Source organism: Caretta caretta, chromosome 2, assembly GCF_965140235.1.
Source record: "Caretta caretta isolate rCarCar2 chromosome 2, rCarCar1.hap1, whole genome shotgun sequence".
NCBI lineage: Eukaryota > Metazoa > Chordata > Testudines > Cheloniidae > Caretta > Caretta caretta.
The window spans coordinates 92,108,689-92,123,015 of NC_134207.1; the positions used below are offsets into that span (position 1 = coordinate 92,108,689).

Below are 14,327 nucleotides of genomic sequence, written 5' to 3' on the forward strand. Positions count from 1 at the left end.
TGATAGTATCTCTTTATTTGTAGATGGCTATGTTTTCTCTCACTCAACTACAAAGAGGTTGCTCAAGAGCATAGCAAACCTCTTTCCCCAACCCAGACATCCTACTCCAACATGGGACCTGAACTTAATTTTAAAGAGCCTGACTAGATCCTCCTTTGAACCTATGATCACTTGTTCGCTCACACCCCTGTCAATGAAAACAGCATTTCTGGTCGCCATCACTTTGGTGAGGAGAATAGGGGAGATAGCAGCACTTATTGTGCACCCCCGTTTTAGTTTTCTTTAATGACAAGGTTACTCTCAGGCCACACCCAAAGTTCATATCCTAGATGACCTCATCTTTTCACATAAACTAACCAGTTCACCTCCTGACCTTTTATCCTAAAGCTCACCGTGATAAGAAGCCATACTACACGTGCTCGGTGTTAGGAGAGCCCTGGCCTTCTGGATAAAAGGCTTTTAGGAAATCTCCTAAACTCTTCCTTTCCATTGCAGATCCGACTAAAAGTACGGCAGTATCAGCCAGAGGCTTTCCAAATGGGTCTCTTAGCGTATTAAACACTGCTATCAGGTTCGCAGTGTAGTATCTCCATCTGGAACTGCACACACTCAAGGAGATTGGTTGCCTCCTCGGTTGCCTTCCTCAAGAATGTCCCAACTTGAAAATCTGCAGAGCAGCCACTTGGGTGTCCATGCAGACCTTTGCATAACACAATGCAATTACTGGGAACTCTGCTTCTTACACTAGTTTTAGCTGTTCAGTATTATCCAAACAGTGTCAACTCTGAAGCCCCAAACTCCTATCTGGGTACTGCTCAGGAGTCACCTACACTGGAGCACCCATAGGTATGTGTACCACTGGTTGAGAACTACTGGTGTACATCACCATGGTCTCCAAAGCTTGCAAACATTCGCTTATCTTGATGGTTACCTTGTGAGATAGATCATTATTCCCAAATGTGTACAAATAGGGAATTGAGACTTAGGGAGACCAAGGCCAGATTATGCGAATGTAACCACTAATTGGAGGTCCTAAGTTGACACCTAGTGCCTGACTTTTCAAAGTACTTCAGCATTATATAGCACTAATGTTCAAAGTACTATACAAATATTAATTAATGGGTTAGTACAGGGTTCAGCAACCTATGGCATGCATGCCAAAGATGGCATGCAAACCTATTTTTAATGGCACGCTGCTGCCTGCTGGGTCCCAGCCACCAGCCCTGCTCAGCCCACTGCCGAACCCAGGCCAGGACCCCGGCAGGCAGCAGTGTTCCATTAAAAATCTTTCCTGCCCCAGCCTGCTCTTCTCCATGCCTCTGCCCTCCCCCCCCCTCGCAGGGTGAAGAAGCTTGCTCCTGCCGGCTGCTGCTGCTGCAGGGCAAGCAAGCTCCCCCCTCCCCCGCCTCTTCCCCCAGCGTGCTGGGTTCCTGCTCTTCCTCCCTGCCACCGATCAGCTGATGGCCCTTACATAGGAGGGGGAGAAGCGGAGCTGCAGCATGCTTGCTGCTCTAGGGAGGAGGCAGAGAAGAGGTTGGGACGGGATCTTGGGGAAGCGGGGTGGAATCAGGGCATATTTCCTCCAGCCCCGTGCTGTGAGCCGCTCTGGGCAGGGGGTTGGGAGCACCTCCACAACTATAGCCCCCTGCCCTGACCCCTGCATCTCTCCCACACTCCCAGCCCTTTACCCTGACCCTTGCACCCCCCCCCACACTCCATGCCCTGACTCCTGCACCCTCCTCACACACCCGCAGCCCCCTGCCCTGACTCTTGCACTCCCCACATTCCCACCCCCTCCCTGAGCACCAAATGGGAGCTCCTGCACCCCCCCCCCATAAATTCCCATCTGCACTTCTCGCACCAAATGTGAGCTGCCCAGGTAAGCACTCCACACCCAAATCTCTTGCCCCAACCCTGAGCCCTCTCCCTCATTCTAGCTCCTGACCAGATCCTGCACCCTAACCCTCAGCCTGCTCCTTCACCCACAGCCCTGTGCTCAGTGCACTCCCACCCTTAGCTCAGTGCAGAGAGAGGAAGAAAATGGGCTAGAACCAGGGAGAAGGTAGGTACCTGCTCTATGTGGGCAGGGCCGGGATCCCAGACAGACAACAGGCTGAGAGGGGACTGCAGGCTGAGAGGGGCCAGCAGCAGGCTGGCCGGAGCCAGCGTATGGAACCCCAGACCGGCAGCAGGCTGAGCCACTCAGCCCACTGCCAGTCTGGGGTTCTGGCTGCCAGCCCCTTGCCAGCTGGGGTACCAGCCACAGGCCTTGCTCAGCCTCCTGGTGGCCTAGGTGAATGGAACCCCAGGCTGGCAGCGGGCTGAGCGGGCCAGTGGCGTAAGATCAGCATTTTAATTTAATTTTAAATGAAGCTTCTTAAACATTTTGAAAACGTTGTTTACTTTACATACAACAATAGTTTAGTTATATAGACTTTTAGAGAGACCTTCTAAAAAAGGTTAAAATGTATTACTGGCATGCGAAACCTTAAATTAAAGTGAATAAATGAAGACTCGGCACACCACTTCTGAAAGGTTGCCGACCCCTGGGTTAGTATATCCCCATTTTACAGATTGAGCGGGAATTGACAAAGGCAGTATGAACTTCCCCAGAGCCACACAGGAGAGTCTGTGGCAGAGTGATTATTAGGACTTTGGACCTCTTGGCTCTCAACTCTAGGCTCATTCGTCTAGGCAATGTTGCTTTACTACCAAAGTTGCTGAGCATTCACATTTTGCATTTGACTTCATTTGCTGGTGTTTAGTGCTCAGCATTTCTGTGGATCAGGCCCCAGGTGTCTCAAGTTGGCCATCCAGAAACAGAGAATTAGAAGCCAACTGTGAAAAGCTTGGTTTAAGTGACTTGTCCAGCTTTTTAGAAGTAAGGATAGAATACAATTCTCCAGGGAGGCATTCTACTGCTTATACATGAGACCATACTTTATTATCCTGCAATCCTTTGTCTTATTCACGGCACACTTTCCAACTTCTGCAGCAGATAAAACGGGGGTCCACAGGCCAAGGCCTCCTTTGACCAAAAGAGCTAATGTGGTCTTTGGATATATAAATAGGGAAATCTTGAGTAGGAATAGAGAGGTTATTTTACCTCCGTATTTGGCACTGCTGCTGGAATACTGTGTCCAATTCGGTGTCCACAATTCAAGAAGGATATTGATAAAATGGAGATGGCCCAGAGAAGAGCCACGAGAATGACTGAAGGGTTAGAAAACATAACTTTTAGTGACAAACAGATTGAGGTCTTTCAGCCTAACTTAACTAAGAAGGTTGAGGTGATTATGATTAGTCTTCAAGCATATACATGGGGAATAAATATTTGATAACGGGCTCTTCAATAAACTGTTGTGATGGTCTCCATCGCTGACTACTTTTAAATCAAGATTGGATGCCTTTCTAAAAGGTATGCTTTAGAAATTATTTTGTAAGTTCTGTGGCCTGTTATACAGGAGGTCAAACAAGATCATAATGACTCTTCTGACCTCAGAATCTATTAAGCTGTGTGATTACCCTGAGGACTGTCCATTCTGTTCACTGAACGAGAATGGCTCTGTGGGGAGTTTGGGGTGGGTGTGGAATGTAAGTAATAAGTAAAGACTAATGCATACCCACAAAGGGGCAGAGTTGGTTGTACGGCATTCCTAACTGTTTCCATTGTGAAGATAATTTTGCCAGAAAATCTCCAAAGTGTCCAAATCAATTTGAAGACAAACTTTCTTTTGTCTGAAAACAAACTCTTTGCTTAATATCTGTATGCAACTCCTTTAGGAGACTATCTTCTTAAGCATTTTTAGAAAAAATATAGTGTAGCATAAAATGTTCTCATGACTGCAATGAAATAAGAGCAAATCTTAGTGTTAATTTAATACTTAAAATATATTTTGCAACAGTTCTGAAAGTTGTACCTTTGTCATGCCTTAAGATACTGAGTTGCAGTTAGAGTAGCAGACTATATTATCAGTTTTCTAGTAGGAGACCACCCAAGTGTAAAGGGTGTGGGTCTCTTAGGGTATGTCTGCACTGCAATTACACACCTATGGCTGGCCTGTGCCAGCTGACTCAGGCTTACGGGGCTTGGGCTGTTTAATTGCAGTGTAGCCATTCAGGCTCGGGCTGCAGCCCAAGTTCTGAGACCTTTCCATCTTGCAGGGTCCTAGAGCCCAGGTTCCAGCTCAAGCCCAAACGTCTATACTGGAACTAAACAACTCCTTAGCATAGGCTTTTTGGTTTGTGAGAGCATTTGAAACTTTAATTTTTCATCCTGATTCAGGAATAGGAAGAATTTCCAAAATTTTTATGAGATAGGAAAACAGTCTCTTAAATTGACAGATGTGCGGCTGTTGATCAACTTTACTAGGTTTCTATTTTGACCATTTTTATTTAAAAAAAAGGCTTTGTACTATAATTAGCTTACATTTCAAAATACTGTAAAAGTTTATAATTCATTTTGTTTAGAAAATGTTAAAACATCTTGTTGAAACAACTTTGAAACTTTTTTCAAATTTTTTGAGTTGAGAATCTGATAACCAGTCCCTTCCTGCAAAATTTTTGTTTTGAGTAATTGGCATTTTTCAATGAAAAGACATTTTATCAAAAAAAAAAAAAAATCCTGATTAGCTGTACTTTGCAGATCCAGGTCCAGTTGCTTGCTTCACCAGTTTTCTTGTGTAACATTTGGGTAAGTCATAGTCTCTCTGCCTCAGTTCTCTGTTGATAACATGGGGACAATAATAATTCCCTGCCTCATTATGGTGTTGTGATTTTCAGTACATTGGGTATTATGAGGTGCACTGATGCTATGGTAATAGGGGTAATTTTTATCGCGTGCGCGCGCTCTCCTTTAATATATCTATAGCAATGCAAACTTTAAATGCATTTTCTCTATATCAATAGATGACGATATTGATGATGAAGAGTTCTGTGACAACCAACTGGAAGCCTATTTCAAGCAGCTGGTGCCACCAGAAGTGCCAAGAGGTGATTGTGAAAGACAGGAACTTTCAGAATATAGTACAGCATTGAAGCTGTCTGAAAATAGATTAAAACAGGTAAGCCAAAGGCATAATTCCAGGCTCCATATGCTTAAAGGCTTTTTTAATCTGTGTGGTAATTGACTGTTAGTGCTCTTTTTAGCACATGTTAGGTTTTCACCTCTTCCAGCAGACCAGACTTTTTCAGAAATAGTCCTTCAGTAAAAGGAGGATTTGTCTTCAGTATATTAATGTAAAGGCCTAATACAAAAATATAAATTAATAGTTTTGTTCTAAATTTGTCTTGTGTCCGCCTCCATTTAGGTTTCCCTTCAAGAGAAAAAGATACAAAAGGGGCAAGCAGCCTGCTAGTCAGACTCTCCTGCTTCGCTTGCTTGCTTTCTCTTCCTAGTGCATAGAGCTAAGAGCAGATGCAGTAGTCAGTTATACTAGTTCCTCTATGTACAGGATTGTGGCAGGGAAGGGGAGTTCACTCAGGCCATGGCTACACTAGAGAGCTTACAGCAGCGCAGCTGTACCAATGCAGCTGTGCCACTGTAGTTCTCTAGTGTAGCTGCTGAGTCAATGGGAGAAGCTCTCCTGCTGACATAGCGCTGTCCACTTTGGAGCTTGTGTGATAAATGAAGTGTGGGGAGGGGAGGGGTGGGGTAGCTCCCTTTGGACAGCCAGCCAGTTAGCTGAGAGATCTTTCTTGGAAGCTGTTCTCTACTTGCTTTACCTGTAAAGGGTTAAAAACTCCCGCAGGTTTAAAAAAAAAAAAAAAAAAGCGTGGGTACCTGACCAAAAGAGCCAATGGGAAGGCTAGAACTTCTTAAAATTGGGAAAGAAACTTTTCCCTTTGTCTGTTGTTCTCTCTGGGCTGAAGAGACAGGGTAGCAGGAATGCTGTGTAAAGTTTAAACCAGATATGAAAATAATCAGATCATATCTAGAACTAATTTTAACAACCCAAATATGTAAGTAAATTAGGAATGTTTCGGAAGACGCGATTAGGTTTATTTCTGTTTGTTTTTTAAGGATTGTGAACTCCTTTGTGCTAACCCCGAGTGTTTTTGTTTGCTTGTAACGTTTAAGCTAACTCCAAAGAAAGCTATTTTGGGTGCTTAATTTTTGGAATTGCTCTTTTAAAATAGAGCAAAAGCCTAAGTTCCAGATGTATTTTCTTCCTTTTTGTTTTTAATAAAATTTACCTTTTTTAAGAACAGGATTGGATTTTCCTAAGAGGCTTGTGCATGTTGTTTGATTTGCTGGTAGCAACAGCTAATTCTTCTTTGAGTGCTTGCTCATCTCAATTCCAGTTGTGTGTGTGAGTGCGCCGCGTGCACGGCTGTCGGAAGTTTTTGCCTCGCAGCTACCTGTTGGGCCGGCTATGGACCCCCCTGAAGTGGTGCCAGTATGGCGCTCTATGTACAACCTGCCGGCCCGACCCCCCCTTCAGTTCCTTCTTACCGCCAGTGACGGTTGTTGGAACAGTGGCTTCTTGCTTTGCAAGTGTCCGACTAATCCCTAGCTCCTCTGTTATCTTCTGTAAATAGTTCTCTTTAATTGTTAATCGTTAGTGGTTAGTCTTGCTATTTAGCAGGTTGGCATATTTAGCATCCAGCACACGCCCCACTGGGGATTCAGGGCATGCGTCTCAGGGCTTCAAACTCTGTAGTTGCTGTGCGAAGCCTATGCCCATGGGTGACCCCCACGACTCCTATCTGTGTTATCTGGGAGAAGCCCACCGGTTGGACAAGTGTAAGATCTGCAAGGCTTTCAAACCTCGCACCAGGAAGGAGAGGGGCATTCCTCTGAAGCAACTCCTAATGGAGTCAGTCCTCCATCCTCAGCAGGACCTGGCCCCGAGTGCCTCGGTGAAGAGCACTCCCCCTTCAGTCCCATCTATGGTGCCGAGAAAGGACCCGGCGCGCCAACCCAGGAGCCGCTGCTTCCCCCAGGCTCCAGAAGCGTTCTTGCTGGCACCGCTTTCATTCCCCGGCTGCCTGCAAGAAACAGGCAAAGGGGAAATACTCCCCTCGGGTTGTTACCACAACTGTACCCCTGGAAGCGAACAGTGCAGGGGACAGGCCTATGGCTGGCAGACCATCGGGCCGCATACAGCCAGCGCGGGTCCCATCTCTCCAGAGAGTCCTATTTTCCTGGACTCCCAATGGCTGCATGTGGGGGAAGTTACGATGCCTTCCACCCTGGAAACCTTTGAAGCCACTAGGGACCTCATTGAGATGGCAGCACCTAAGTCTCCAACTATGAGGGACAAGTCTCCACTCGCTCGGAGCATGGCACCATCCAGAGGCAAGCCTGCCATGTTCATAGAACCATAGACATTGAGGTCAGAAGGGACCATTATGATCATCTAGTCTGATCTCCTGAGCAACGCAGGCCACAGAATCTCACCCACCCACTCCTGTAACAAACCTCTAACCTATGTCTGAGCTATTGAAGTCCTCAAATCGTGGTTTAAAGACTTCAAGGTGCAGAGAATCCTCCAGCAAGTGACCCGTGCCTTACGCTGCGGAGGAAGACGAAACCCCCCCCCAGGACCTCTGCCAATTTGCCCTGGAGGAAACTTCCTTCCCGACCCCAAATATGGCAATCAGCTAAACCCTGAGCATGTGGGCAAGACTCACCAGCCAGACACCCTGGAAAGAATTCTCTATAATAACTCGGATCCCACCACATTGAACATCCCATCACAGGCCATTGGGCATATCCACTGCTAATAGTCGAAGATCAGTTTAATTGCCAACATTAGGCTATCCCATCATATGATCCCTTCCATAAACTTATCAACTTTTCTCTTGAAGCCAGATATGTCTTTTGCCCCACTGCTTCCCTTGAAAGGCTGTTCCAGAACTCTACTCCTCTGATGGTTAGAAACCTTCGTCTAATTTGAAGTGTAAACTTCCTGATGGCCAGTTGATATCCATTTGTTCTCATGTCTACGTTGCTACTGAGCTTAAATAATTCTTCTCCCTCCGTGGTATTTATTCCTCTGATATATTTATAGAGAGCAATCCTGTCTCCTCTCAGCCTTCTTTGGTTTAGGCTAAAGAAGCCAAGCTCTTTGAGTCTCCTTTCATAAGACAGGTTTTCCATTCCTCGGATCATCCTAGTAGCCCTTCTCTGTGCCTGTTCCGGTTTGAATTCATCTTTCTTAAACATGGGAGACCAGAACTGCACCCGCTATTCTAGATGAGGTCTTACCAGTGCCTTGTATAACGGTACTGACACCTCCTTATCTCTACTTGAAATACCTCGCCTGATGCATCCCAAAATCGCATTAGGTTTTTGCACGGCCATATCGCATTGGCGGCTCAGTCATCCTGTGATCAACCAATACTCGGAGGTCCTTCTCCTCCTCTGTTACTTCCAAGTTATGCGTCCCCAGTTTATAACAGAATTCTTGTTGTTAATCCCTAAATGCATGACCTTGCACTTTTCACTATTAAATTTCATCCTATTACTATTACTCCAGTTTACAAGGTCATCCAGATCTTCCTGTATGATATCCCGATCCTTCTCTGTATTGGCAATACCTCCCAGCTTTGTGTTATCCGCAAACTTTATTAGCACATTCCCACTTTTTGTGCCAAGGTCAGTAATAAAAAGATTGGTCCCAAAGCCGATCCCTGAGGAACTCCACTAGTAACCTCCTTCCAGTCTGACAGTTCACCTTTCGGTGTGACCCGTTGTAGTCTCCCCTTTAACCAATTCCTTATCCACCTTTCAATTTTCATATTGATCCCCATCTTTTCCAATTTAGCTAATAATTCCCCATGTGGAACCATATCAAATGCCTTACTGAAATTGAGGTAAACTAGATCCACATCGTTTCCTTTGTCTAAAAAATCTGTTACTTTCTCAAAGAAGGAGATCAGGTTGGTTTGACACGATCTACCTTTTGTAAAACCATGTTGTATTTTGTCCCAATTACCATTGACCTCAATGTCCTTAACTACTTTCTCCTTCAAAAATTTTTCCAAGACCTTGCATCCTACAGCTGTCAAACTAACAGGCCTGTAGTTACCCAGGTCACTTTTTTTTACCTTTCTTAAAAATAGGAACAATGTTAGCAATTCTCCAGTCATATGGTACAACCCCTGAGTTTAAAGAGTGATTAAAATTTTTTTGCTAATGGACTTGCAATTTCATGTGCCAGTTCTTTTAATATTCTTGGATGAAGATTATCTGGGCCCCCCCAATTTAGTCCCGTTAAGATGTTCTGATATCAATAAGGTAGCTTTCCTTGCTAATCCCTCCCGTCTTCCACTCCTTGTAGGCTTTCTGCTTTTTCTTAATCACCTTTCCAAGGTGCTTGCTCATCCATCTTGGTCTACAATTCCTGCCTATGAATTTTTTCCTCTTTCTTGAGTTGCAGGCTTCTGATAGTTTCTGCAACTTTGACCTGAAGTAATTCCAGGTCTCCTCCGCCTTTAGATCTACAAGTTCTTCAGTCCAATCCACTTCCCTAATTAATTTCCTTAATTTTTAAAGTTAGCTCTTTTGAAATCAAAAACCCTAGTCACAGATCTATTTTTGTTTATCCTTCCATTTAGTTTAAACTGAACTAGCGCATGATCGCTCGAACCAAGGTTGTCCCCTACAACCATTTCTTCTGTGAGGTTCTCACTACTCACCAAAACCAAATCTAAAATGACATCCCCTCTTGTCGGTTCAGCAACTACGTGGTGAAGGAATCCATCAGCTGTTGCATCCAGGAAAATCTGAGCCCTATTATTATTACTAGCACTCGTCCTCTAGTCTATATCTGGGAAGTTATTCTCCCATGATCACACAATTCCCATTAGTATTTGCTTAATTCAAAAACATTAAAGAGGGCTCTCTCCATATCCAGATCGGATCCCGGCAGTCTATAGCACACCCCAAGCACTTTCCCAGGGGAGGCTTTAGTATCTTTTTCTTCCCCAATGTGATTTTTGCCCAGACAGACTTTCTTATCCATTCCATCACTTTTATTTCTTTACAGTCTACCTCATCATTGATATACAGTGCTACTCTACCACCTTTGCCTTTATTTCTGTGTTTCCTGAACAGCACATACCCTTCAATACCTGTGTCCAGTCATAACTACTATTCCACCATGTTTCTGTTATCCCTATAATATCTGGTTTTGCTTCCTGCACCAGTAGCTCTAGTTCCTCCATTTTGTTACCTAAGCTCCTCACATTAGTGTACAAACACCTTAATTTTTGCTGTTTGGCCTCGCTCACATTCTTCACCCAATTAGACACAGACATTCTACTGCCAGCATCACCTATTAGACTGGTATGTACACTACCCTTCCTCCTTATATACATTCTCCTACCCATGGCTGTATCCTTTCTTTCTTCCTTTTTTTCTCTCTCGATGTTAAAATCTGGCTTGGAGATTACCTGGACATCTCCCAACCATCTCCCCATCAACCATATGCTCTAAGTCCTGGCGCTGGTCGAGGTGGTCGTCAGCATACAGGTCATGGTCCCATTCGAGATCCAGGTCTTGTTCTGTGACCTCACAGCACCACTCCTGGCACCGGCCCCAGTCTGCACGCCGCTCAGCTTCCAGGCATCGCATGGCTGACTGGCACCGCTGTACATTGCGGCACCATTCTTGATCGCAGCATTGTTCCACACTGCGGCACCACTCTACATTGTGGCATGACTACGGCTCACGGCACCCATCCCGTCCATCGGACAGCCGCCACTCGCCCTCTCAGGAGGGTGCATCTCCGGTGCAGTCTTGCGCCACTCCCCCTTGGCTGTCCCACTCAAGGTTGTCCTTTTGCTCAGGCAGGACATCGGGGGCATCTGAGGCACCCAGATCAGCGGGGAGCTTAAGGCAGGACCCCAGTGGAGGACTTCAGCACCCCAATGGCCACCACAATGGCAGTTTTGGATCCCATGGACGTACCATCAGTCCCAGGGCGTCCCACCCGGAATCCTTCCACCACCCCAATCAGGACCTTGCCTCCCAGAGGCAACTCTGAGCTGCCCACCCCAGGATCTTTTGCAAAACCCGGCTCCAGCACCACATTCACCGACCACGGCTGCACCCAGTACCCATGAGGACCCAACCCTTAAGGAACAAGTGGTCACTATGGAGCGACCCTGCTGGCGGTTTCCTCATCGTCGTCCCCGATGAGGCAGTGGCAGGCACCTCAACATCTGGGTCACCACCCATGGATTACAGGGTGCTGCAGGACCTCCTCTGTCAAGTATCCCTAAGGTGGAGGAAGTGGTAGAACAGGAGGATCCAGTGGTGGACATCTTGGCACCAGAGGGTCCCTCTAGGGTAGCTTTACTCCTCATAAAGACCATCCAGTCCAATGCAAAGTCCATATGGCAAACTCCCGATACTTCCTCGTTCCCAAAGCGAAGGGGGCCTCAGGCCCATTCTGGACCTGCGAAAACTCAACAAGTTCATAGTCAGCTTAAAGTTCTGCATGGTCTCCCTGAGCACAATCATCCCTTCCCTAGACCCGGGAGACTGGTACGCCACCCTCGATATGAAGGACGCCTATTTTCACATATCCATCACGCCCGCTCACAGACGGTTCCTTCGCTTCGTAGCGAACAAGATGCACTGCCAGTTCACAGTCCTTCCACAGCACCTTGTGTCTTCACCAAGTGCATGGCAGTTGTAGCAGCTTTTTTCTGTCGCCGCCACAGACATGACTGGCTCCTCTGTGGCTGCTCCTGTCAGCAGGTGGAGAAACAGGTGAATATAGTCAGAGACACATTCTCCCAACTAGGTCTCATAATCGGTATCAGCAAATCTGTGCTCACTCCAACTCAAAGAATAGAGTTCATTTGAGCTGTCCTGGACATGACTCAAGTGAGAGCATTCCTGCCAGAGTTGCACCACCTGTCCCCCTCACAAATAATCAGCCTTTCCAGCTTTCCCACCACTACAGCGAGGCAGTCTCAGCCTGCTAAGCCATATGGCGGCCTGTACATACGTGGTTCAACACGCCAGGCTGTCACTCAGACCCTTGCAAGTATGGCTCACGTCAGTGAATCGCCTGGGCTGCAACAGTCTGGACACAGTGTTAATTATCCCTCGGCATACCCTCGATTGGCTACAGTGGTGGCTGAATCCTCACGCAGTAGGCGCTGGAGTTTTTTCCACCCCCCAACCCACCCTGACCTGAGTTACAGAAGCTTCCGTGTTGGGCTGGGGAGTGCATTTCGGGAGCTTAACAACTTGGGGCTTGTGGCAAGTAGAGGAACTGACCCTAAATATCAACATTAAAGAACTCAGGGTGATCTGCCTACCCTGCCAGGCATTCTTGCCTCATTTGCAGGGCCACTGCATAGCGGTGATGATGGACAACACCACAGCTATGTTTTATATAAACAAGCAAGGTGGAGCCCGCTAGTCTCCTCTCTGTCAGAAAGCCTTCCTACTATGGGAATTTTGCTTAGCCAACTCTATTTTTCTCCAGGTTTCCTAGCTGCTAGGCACTCAGAACGTGCTGGTGGACAGACTGAGCAGATGCTTCTTCACACATGAGTGGTCGATCTGCCATTTCATCTTCTGCAGTTAGGGGTTTCCCCAAATTGACGTGTTTGCCCCAAGGGCCAACAGGAAGTGCCCAACCGTTTGCTCCTTCAGGAGTCTCAGTCCAGGCTCGATAGCAGATGCATTCATGATCCCATGGAATGGGCAGCTGCTGTATGCCTTCCCGCCATTTCCACTGATCCACAAAGTGCTCCTCAAAATCCTCAGGGACAAGGCAGACATTATTTTGGTGGCCCCAGCTTGGCCTTGCCAGTACTGGTACCCCCACCCTCATGGACTTATTGGTCCAACCGCCGATACGGCTACCACTCCTTTCCGACCTCATTACGCAGGACCATGGTCTCCTGCTTCACCCAGACCTTCAGTCCCTCCATCTCACGGCCTGGAGAATCCGTGGCTAAATCAGACAGAGCTTGCCTGCTCGGATCAGGCAGGTACTTCTGGAAAGCTGCACACCGTCTACTAGGGCCACATACAGGGTGAAACAGAAAAGATTCTCCAGCTCATAGGTGTGCTCATAGGCAGGTTCTCCCATCCCAGTCCAGTATAGAAGGAACGGGGGCTTATCTCATGTACCTAAAGGACCAGCGTCTTGTATTTTGGTTCTCTCAAAAGTCCACTTCTTGGCCTCTCATCCAGGCGATTCTGGTTGTTCAGTGTTCGCTAATCCCATTGTGGGATGTTTCTTGATACATCCCCCGATAAAGCACCCCATCCTGGCTTGGGACCTTAACCTAGTCCTCTCCCACTCATGGATCCTCCCTTTGAGCCCATAGCTTCCTGTCCACTCCTTTACCTCTATTGGAAAAGAGCTTTTCTGGTGGCTATCACCTCGGTCCATCATGTGTCTGAGCTGCGGGCCCTCATCTCAAAGCCCCCGTACATGATTTTTCATAAAGACAAGACCTCATCCAGCTTTCCTTCTCAAGGTGGTGTCCCGTTTTCATATTAGCCAGGACATATTCCTGCCTGTCTTTTACCCAAAGCTGCACAACAGATCTCAGGAACAAAAACTGCACTCGCTGGATGTCAGGAGAGCGCTCACTTTCTACATCGAGTGAACAAGGCCGTTCCGAAAGACAACTCAGTTGTTTGTTTGCAATAGCAGAACAGATGAAGGGATTACCGTTCTCTTCCCAGCAGATCTCCGCCTGGATCACCTGTTATGACTTGGCAGAAGTTCCTCCACTTGCTATTACAGCTCATTCCACGAGGGCACAGGCCTCGTCGGCAGCCTTTCTAGCCCAAATACCTCTCCAGGAAATCTGCAGGGCTGCAACATGGTCTTCTGTGTGTACTTTCACGTCTCACTACGCCATCGTTCACCAATTCAGAAATGATGCAGTCTTCGGTAGAGCGGTACTACGGTCAGCAATTTCTCGATTCTGACCCCACCTCCTAGGTAAGGCTTGGGAGTCACCTAACTGGAATCGATATGAGCAAGCACTCGAAGAAGAAGAAAAGGCGGTTACTCACCTTTGTAACTGTTGTTCTTCAAGATGTGTTTCTCATACCTATTCCATTCCCCACACCTTCCCCTCTGTCGGAGTAGCCGGCAAGAAGAAACTGAAGGGGGGTCGGGTCGTATATAGAGCACCATACTGGTGCCACTCCAGGGCTCCATCGCAAGCCCGATGGGTAGCTGCTAGGGCAGAAACTTTTGACAGCTGTGCACGCAGTGCGCGTGCATACCTGACTGGAATAGATATGAGCAACACATCTCAAAGAACAACAGTTACAAAGGTGAGTAGCCGTCTTTTTCCTTTGTTTTCTTTCTCAGCTCTTCCTCAGAGGGAGT

At 46.9% G+C, this 14,327-nt stretch overlaps 1 protein-coding gene across 1 annotated transcript in view; it reads left to right on the plus strand.

Annotated features, from left to right (window-relative positions):
- Positions 1–14,327, plus strand: part of CEP192 (centrosomal protein 192) — a 215,417-nt gene that overhangs the window by 48,328 nt on the left and 152,762 nt on the right. The window contains exon 18 of the mRNA XM_075124731.1: positions 4,909–5,063. Within this exon, the coding sequence (XP_074980832.1) occupies positions 4,909–5,063 (155 nt within the window). The remainder of the gene's footprint in view (positions 1–4,908; positions 5,064–14,327) is intronic.